The 8,980-nt window shown below is 33.3% G+C and overlaps 1 protein-coding gene across 1 annotated transcript; it reads left to right on the top strand.

Moving 5' to 3' along the window:
- Window positions 1–1,664: 1,664 nt before the first annotated feature.
- Window positions 1,665–8,484, top strand: LOC136224761 (NADH--cytochrome b5 reductase 1-like). The gene is made up of 9 exons (XM_066013182.1): window positions 1,665–1,871; window positions 3,330–3,471; window positions 3,665–3,755; window positions 3,847–3,924; window positions 5,777–5,857; window positions 5,951–6,040; window positions 6,887–6,952; window positions 7,862–7,948; window positions 8,036–8,484. Exons 1-9 carry the CDS (start codon window positions 1,760–1,762, stop codon window positions 8,126–8,128), a joined length of 840 nt encoding a protein of 279 aa, XP_065869254.1. The 5' UTR covers window positions 1,665–1,759; the 3' UTR covers window positions 8,129–8,484.
- The last annotated feature ends 496 nt before the right edge of the window (window positions 8,485–8,980 follow it).

Genomic DNA, 8,980 nt, shown 5'->3' with positions numbered 1-8,980 from the left:
ATAAGCTTAGATTTAACGGTGAATGACCAAATCTATTTGATCACTAAGATCTATATAAACATTGCTGACTATATTAAAATAAGAAATGAATGGAGAATCGATGAGAGAAAAAATAAAAAATAAAAAAATTAGAAAAAGATTTTTTATCTTTTTAAAAAGAAGGAAAATTCTTAGAAAATAAACAAACTTTTTTATTTTTTTTTTAAGATTTCGTAACCAATAATAGAAGAGTGTGAAATGAGATGAAACATTAAAAGAAAGATAATAGACAAATAAAAGGATTGATTTCCAAAAAAAAATTAGACATGATCTTTTTAATTGACATGTATGACTATCGTTTTACAAACTTATTGGTTACAAAATCCTTGCTCCAATCTGTTTACATTCTCCAATTTCTCGGTTCGAATCATCGGATATTGTATATGGATCTTTCAATTAAAGTTTTTTTTTTTTTTTTGCATACGTTACGACTTGAAGCTTTTATCCATTCAAACCAACAGTAATTGATTTTACATTCTAGCTATTATATTATAATAGGTAGATATAATGTTTTTATTTTATTTTTGAAAAGGCATAAAACTCATATTGGCCCTTAAACTATAGCTTAAAAATCAATTACGTCCCTAAACTACTAAAATCACCAATTAAGCATTTAACTTATTTAGAAATCAACAATTCACACCCTCTATTCTAATGATCTTAAGAAATAATAATAATATAATTCTAATCTAACAATTAAATACATAATTAACACATTTTTTTTACGATTTCTACATTTTCATTTCATCTTGGATTTTACTTCCTATTTTCTATTGGCAAAATTCGGAGATATCTCCCTTTTTAATATAAAATTTATAATTTCATTTCCTTTTTCAAACTCTTTTTGATCTTGAATTCTTTTCGAGACTTAAAATAAATATATTACATACCCTATACAATATTAATTATGTGTTTAATTATTATATTAGGATTATATTACTATTAATTCTTAATATCCGGGTGAGAATCGTTGATTTTTATATAGGTTAAAGAATTAATTTGTGATTTTAATAGTTTAGGGGGCTAATTGATTTTCAAAGTATAGTTTAAGGGCTAGTATGAGCCATGTGCCTTTTGAAAATAAGAAAATAAGGTCTAATATACAAATAACCTCCTGAACTTGTCCAAATGTTACAACTGTCCCCCCGAACTTTCAATTGTAACAACTTACCCCTCAAACTTGTCCAATTGTAAAACATAACCCCTCAAACTTGTCCAATTATAAAAGATAACCTCAAATTATTGACATGGACTGCAATGGAAGAAACACGCGAAATACAAAAGTTGTAACGCTCGTGGAGTGTGATAATCAGATCTTTGGCGTGATACGAATCTGGGGAAACGTTTTTACGGTTGCTTCAAGTACGGGGTAAAAAAATTCCCAATTTGGGATTATGTTTTACAATTAGACAAGTTTAAAGGGTAAGTTATTACAAAGTTGGAAGAAGCAGTTGCAACATTTGAATAAGTTTAGGGGTTATTTGTGTATCAAGCCTATATGAAATTCAACGGGAAGGGGCAGTTATCGTCTGCAACAGATTTTTCAGTTTAGCTGTGAACTCGCATGCAATGATGCTGATGCAATATATTGTGAATGTAATTGAATTCACCAAACATCCAAAAAAATTATGCACTACACAGACCAAGGACAGTAGACGCAGAGAAAACATAGAAACTCTGCAGCTGAAACGAGTCTCTCCGCCGTCGTTTTCTTCAAGAAATGGAGTATTTAAGGTCTCACCGGGCGGAGATGATAAGCATCACCGTCGCGCTTGTCGCCATTAGCGCCGGTACTGCTTACTATTTCTATATCACCAAAAAGAAAGCTAAAGGTATGCTCGTTTACATCTCTTACTTTCTCTTTTCTGTATGTGTACACCTTTCATTCGTCAACGGTAACCGAAGCTTTTTGGTTTATGATGGCAAATGCTGAAGAGTATTCCAATCTGTGGAGTATTTGATCATTTAGGGTCTAAAAATAGAAATATGTGTTGTACGGATCATGGATTCAATTATTGTAGGTATTTGCGATCTCAATCTCTGTTAATGACTGTTAAATTGTGCTAATAATTTTAATGTGTTCGTCCAATCGAATGATAATACATGACTTGTAGAGCAGAAACAAGAACTGAAATTGATCAGTGTTTATTTATACATAAATATCAGCATCTTAATTACTAATCATTAGGTGTAAAGGAGGTTAGCGAATAGTGTTCTCTTTTTATTTCTTCTTTATCCAATTTAGGTATATGATAGTATTGAGGGTTGCAAATGTAAGTCATAAAATTCGATAAAATTTACTTGCCAATTATAATCCAGAACTAGATTATAGTTTTAGGAAAGGTGAACTATAGTTAAAAACGAAATCCTACATAAAATGTCGTTCTAATTAGTCAATGGCACATAAGTTCTTTTTCTATATGTTCAAATATGAGCGATACATTTGTCAGAAAATTGTACAGATTGACTTGCATTGGTGAAGTTCAAATATGACTTAATGGATGCACTTCATGTGGTTGAGCTAAAAATGGCATATAACTTCTCAATATTTTGGCACAAGCATTTGGAAACTAGATTATAAGGCCATGGAAACAAAAATATTTAAGTTCAAAAGCATGAATACTGTATTTCCCTATTATTTTTGAAGGAAGAGGAATATGTATTTATTTAATTTAAGGAAAAGTAATAAAAAATGTTGTTTGATCATGAACTAATCATGGGAAACGAAATCTCATGGTTATAAATAGTTCCTTACATGTGAAACTAACAAAAAAGAGGGAAAAAATAAAAGGGAAAAATGCTGTGGCTGCAGCAATTTTGTAAATCAGTATGCTAGCTATATGCTGTATTGAATATGATACGACAGAAACGCTTTCTCATGTGCGTGTGTGTGTGTGTGGAAGAAGCGTGTAGTTTCAGTTTATCAGTTTATTTTGCTGTTTTCTTTTCTTTCTTTAAATTGCTCATGTAAGTTTTTGTTTTCTCATTTTTTTACTTTTTTGCTTAATGCTCGACTCTTTTAATAAAGGGCGGCCCGGTCGCATTACGCGTCCCCGCTGAGCGAGGGTCCGGGGAGGGGTCCCACCACAAGGGTGTATTGGGGGCAAGCCTTCCCTTGCCAATTTAATTGGCAAGAGGCCACTCCTAAGACTCGAACCCGTGACCTCTGGTCACACGGCAACAACGTTTTTACCGTTGCGCCAAGGCTCGCCCTCTTTTAATATGAAACAAAAACTTCTATGGTTTGCCTGTATCTGCAAATTCTTTATCACCTTTTCACACGTTTATAGGTTGCTTGGACCCTGAACAGTTCAAGAAGTTCAAACTTGTTACGCGTACCCAACTTAGTCCTAATGTGGCTAAGTTCAGATTTGCTCTTCCGGAACCAGATTCAGAATTGGGACTACCAATTGGACAACATATAAGTTGCAGGTCTAATTTTTATTTGTATTGTACTCGTCCAGTGTTATAGGCCCCAGATTTATTTCTAATTATGGGACCCTGAGAAAATATTCTGGTTTTGAAGGATACAGATATGGCCAATTCTTGTTGTTTGGAATGCTAATAATTTGATTAGGGTTTATCATGCTAATTCTATAATTAAGACATTTTATTCTCTCAACAGAGGAATAGATGGTGTTGGCGGAGAAGTTATCAGGCCATATACTCCCACAACTTTGGACTCTGATCTTGGATATTTTGAACTTGTTATAAAGGTTGACATAATTCATATATATTATGTTGTATATTTCATTGGACTGTCAACTAGTTCATTTTGGCATACTCATTTTACATTGTTCTATTTAGATGTATCCACAAGGAAGAATGTCCCATTACTTCCGGGAGATGCGTGAAGGTGATTACATGGCTGTGAAGGGGCCCAAGGTAATTTGACTTTTGACCCTGAATCTCATGCCAATGCTAATGGAATTCCATTCATGCTGTTTGCCTTTTAACAATAGGAATTTTATATGAGCATCCATTTAAAGCTATTATCAGTTAAAACCATCTGCCAATGGTAATATGCTTGAAGTGAAAGATCTTTTGAGTTAACCACAAATAACAAAAGGCAACCAGAATATGCAAGTTTAGATTTCATGTGACAAATTCCTTATTGCTTCAAAGATCCATTGAGCATGTTGAATTTCAATATTTGATTGGAGTTCTGGCCTTATACCAAGATTTTAGCCTTGTGGAGGAATTTTTTATTGGAGTTGTGACCTTGTAGCAAGAATTTAGCCCTGCCTACCTGTAGGTTATCTTAGCCTCTGAAGCTTCTGAAAAGTCTTAGCTTTTAACATGACTTTATAGGGGGGTGGAAGGGAGCAAAGCAAAGAAAGAACAAGAAAATAGGAAGTTTCTCCTTAATTTGATGCTTTTTAAATGCTAAGTAGTTTAAGGGGTGTATAAATGGGTTGGTTAATGGCTTTGGTTCATAGCTTGATTATGTTCTAAATTTGAAGCTTTTTTTTTTCTTTTTGAAAAAAAAAAGGAGTAATCTATGTACAAAAAAGTACACTTAAACAGTAACTGCTTGAAAAATAGTGAACTGCAGCTACCGCATAGAATAAAGGGTATTTGACACTCTAGAACTGGCTTATTATTCAGCAGGTTATTGATACGTTAGGTTATCACTTGACAAAACATATTTAACCTAAATTAAATCGCCAAGGCCAGTTTAAACATGAAATTTTCATACAGCACCAGAAGTCATGGATAACTTTTTAAATACATTTGATATGGATATCCTGTTACCCGTAACCCATTTTGTCATAAGGTTTTGAAATAGTTTCCCTCTAACTTAGCTTATGTACAAGATTTACATGTGGGATCATAGTTACAAAGAAATTGACTTATTATGTCATTTTTAGAACATCCAGGCTGCATTGATTCAAGGTGAATAAGAGGGTAGCAAATGATTTATTGTGTCAACCTTGGCCGACAGTAGAATCACTTTGAGCTTTTTAGTATCTTCACTGAAAAAAAAAAAGAACAGAAGATGTGTGCAAAAAAAATTGCAAATTTAAAGGGTCTTTCGTCTAAGACCACCTTGATGAAAAATAATATGATATAGTCACATAATCATTACCTTTTTGGTGAAAGTTGGATAGGCTTTGATGGATAATCATGATTATTTACCATCGAATGAGTATTTCATGATTATCATTGTTGATGTTTCATTTATTTGCTGGGTTAGGCTTTGACTGACAATCATGATTGTTCATCTTTCATTGATAAAGCTTGGTGTCACCTTTGTTTTAATGCGATTATCACAGTACATTATTAAATTATATTAGTAAAATCTCAAACCTTACTCTCAAACCCTGGGATCCAACTTATTTGCTCCACACTTTCTCCATAAGACAGCTCAAGACCATTTAAATCATGTAGCTTACTTGTCATGCATCAATATAAGTTCAAGTGTATCAGATAAGTTATATGTATTGAACCTGGAATTCAGAACATTTTCATCTTAAATACCTTTTCAGGAAAGAAAAAAAAAAGTAAGTACTGATATCTGTCCATCTATATTTTTCTTCTGGGGGTGTTTTTATCCAGTATTACTATTACGTTCATTGGAAAAATCAGGGCTTGATATTTAATATACTGGCAAAGATTTTTGACAGTTAATGATTAATTTATTTTGATTGCATTTTTGTTTTGAAACCACCCAGAATATCAATAATTTATCTCCTAAGAAAAGCACAAACTTGATGTATGTTTCTGATGCTTCCAGGGGCGCTTCAAGTATCAACCTAACCTAGTTAGAGCATTTGGGATGCTTGCTGGAGGTACTGGAATAGCTCCGATGTTCCAAGTATGTATTTAAGTTTCAACAAAATGCCATTTTCCGTTCCAGTTTTGCAAATAACTATTTATTACTAACTGCTTTACTCTTTCGTTCACTTAGGTTGCTAGGGCCATACTAGAAAATCCCAGCGACAAGACCAACATTTATCTTATCTATGCCAATGTGACATATTTGGACATTCTGTTGAAGGTACGCCCCTCTGTGCAACTATCAGGAATGTCATATCTGTGAAATATTGTTATGAAAAAATATTTGTAACTCCTAAAAAGTTATTATCAAAACCTACATGTAAATTAATATTGAAAATGTAGGACATAGTTACATATAAAATGTAAAGGTTGCTTCATGCTGTAATAGGAGAGAGAAGGGGAACAACAAATTTTTGTGGTGGAAGAAGAGAACAACAGAACTTTTATGAAGTGGAAGGAGCAAAAAAGATAAATGGAGTCTTTGTACTGGGTGAAAATGTGAGATGTGGTTCAGACATGCGAAAGAGTAAGAATAGAAGTGATGAGCCTAAAAAGCTGAAAATTAATAATAGTAGTAAAATGAGTTTACCTGTTACTGACATCACTAGCATAAAGCTCTCTGATTTTTATAAGCCTAGAGATGTGTACAAATCCATGCTTTAATATTAAACATTGAAAAGACATTAGAGCATATTCAATTGCGTATGGATGAATAGATAGTTGTATTGAATTACTTGGAAGGCATATCAGTAAGAATTTCTAGCAGTTGGACCAAAAATCAAGAAAGGAGAGACATCAAAATGCATCAAAAACTGGAGAAAACGTCTAGAGTGCACATCGATTGGACACCCCTATAAACAGCTGGAACCCCTAGCCTTATTTTATATATAGAGTAAGGCTTTTGGTACTCTATATTTTTGTTATAAAATAGAGTAGACGGTTGAAGAAGAGTTACTGTAGCAACTCTATAGATAGAGTTGGAGTAGGAAAAAATGGAGTTCGGAGTAGAAAAAATAGACTAATGGTTGGAGATGTCTTGACACTGTTTTGATTTTTATCTTTGCAGGAAGAATTGGATGGTTTTGCAAAGATCTTTCCCGATCGCTTCACTGTCTACTATGTGCTCAATCAGGTAAATTTTATTTTGCATATTGTCTTAGGCTCATCCCTTGCTTTCGTCTCTCCTACAATGACGTCATTGCATTCAACTTTCGATACTGTTGCATTTCTTGATCTATGATGTACAAGGTAAAATACCCCTGAACTATACAGTTACTAACATTATGGTCCCTAAACTTTATTTAGTGACATAAAAGTCCTTGAACTTTACACTATTGTAACATTACAGTCCAAATCAAAGAAAAATCGTTAAAAATTAATGAAATAATGACCTAAAAATAGGTATTTGACCATACTTTATGGTGACATGGATAAAAAAAATCAATGATGTAGTGGAACTTTTTCAGGCCACCGTTTCTTTAACATTTCAAATGAATTTTCTTTAATCTGGACTTTAATGTTACAACAATGTCAACTTCTATGTCACGAAATAAAGTATAGGGGTCATAATGTTAGTAGCCCTATAGTTCAGGGGCCATGAATTTATTTTACTGATGGATGTACATGTAATATGTAAACCATTTCAATCTCCCTTCTCTCCACTTTTCCGCGTTACACAACTTCCCAAATTCCTTGTATGATCTATCAATTTTTCTTTGTGTAGCTTAACATCCTAACTTTTGTCACTCTGATTTTACCTCTACCATTTGTAGAAATGCCCCAAAACTTTTAGGCTGGTTATAACCTTGTCGTTCTGTTTTATCCGTCCCGGAATCAGCCTATGTTGCATTTAAAACATAACCTTCGTAAAATAGTCTTCAAACAAAAAAGGACATGGACACTAGCATGTCTGTGCAACATAGAACCAATTATAACCAAAAAGCTAACTCTCTTATATCATGATCCATAACACCTCATGTTTAATATTTTTGTTCTCCAAATTATTATTTTGTCGTCTAATATTTATCGACATTATCTTCAGCCTCCTGAAGAATGGGATGGCGGAGTAGGGTTCGTATCCAAAGAAATGATCCAAACCTATTGCCCTCCGCCTGCAGAAGATGTGAAGGTAAATTTGAAACTCTCTCTCCCTTTCTCTCTATGCTGGTAGTAAATTTGAAACTCTCTCTCCCTTTCTCTTACCTGTGTTATGCAGATGTTGAGGTGTGGACCGCCACCTATGAACAAGGCCATGGCTGCACACCTAAATGCTCTTGGATACACTTCCGAAATGCAGTTCCAGTTTTAGGACATTTCCCGGATACTCGGGTTCAAATATCTACAGGTTGTTATTTGGTTACTGGCTTCATCTACTTGAGAAAACACTAGTTTTCTCGAAGCCTCTTTTGGTATCTCTCATTAGAGTAACTAAGGCTGCCATTCTCTAGCTTTCTTACATGACTATGTAGAATCGTTATATTAGGTTGGAGAGGTCTTCGAAACATCCATTTGAGGCTGAGATTTATATTTCAAACAAGCGACTCCAATTGTAGCAAAGAGTAACAAATGTATTCTTCACTCTCCAATATGAATTATGATAAGAACACATAAAACACAGTTTTTTGGGAAATAGATGGTTGACGTACTTAATGTTGTATCTTTCAATTCCATGTGTTGTTAATGAGATCTGATTAGACAAAATTAAAGCTAAACTTTCAAGGAACAAGTCATGGAGATCCATAAATCCACAATGAAAAGAGATGAAATTTTACTTGATTGTAATGAGACCTGATTAGGCAAAATTATGCGGATGTTGTTGTTGTTGTAATCTGTCTTATAAAGTCCACGCCAAGCTTTTATATATTATTCAAATAAATTCTAAGTAAACGAGTTTAGTATTTAGTGGTCCACATATCAAAATAAAACACAGAAGAACAACAAATATCTGAATAAAGTCCACGCCAAGCTTTTATATATTATTCAAATAAGTTCTAAGTAAACGAGTTTAGTATTTAGTGGTCCACATATCAAAATAAAACACAGAAAAACAACAAATATCTGAATAAAAAAAAATCCAATATTACATTGATCCTTTTCATTAAAACCGAACCAAAAATCTTAAAGATTCTTAAACTATACCAAATATCTAAATAAATAAATA

The sequence above is a fragment of the Euphorbia lathyris genome, chromosome 3 (genome assembly GCF_963576675.1).
Source record: "Euphorbia lathyris chromosome 3, ddEupLath1.1, whole genome shotgun sequence".
Lineage (NCBI taxonomy): Eukaryota > Viridiplantae > Streptophyta > Magnoliopsida > Malpighiales > Euphorbiaceae > Euphorbia > Euphorbia lathyris.
The sequence above is the reverse complement of the archived record's forward strand: the minus strand, read 5'-3'. Positions and strand labels throughout refer to the sequence as shown.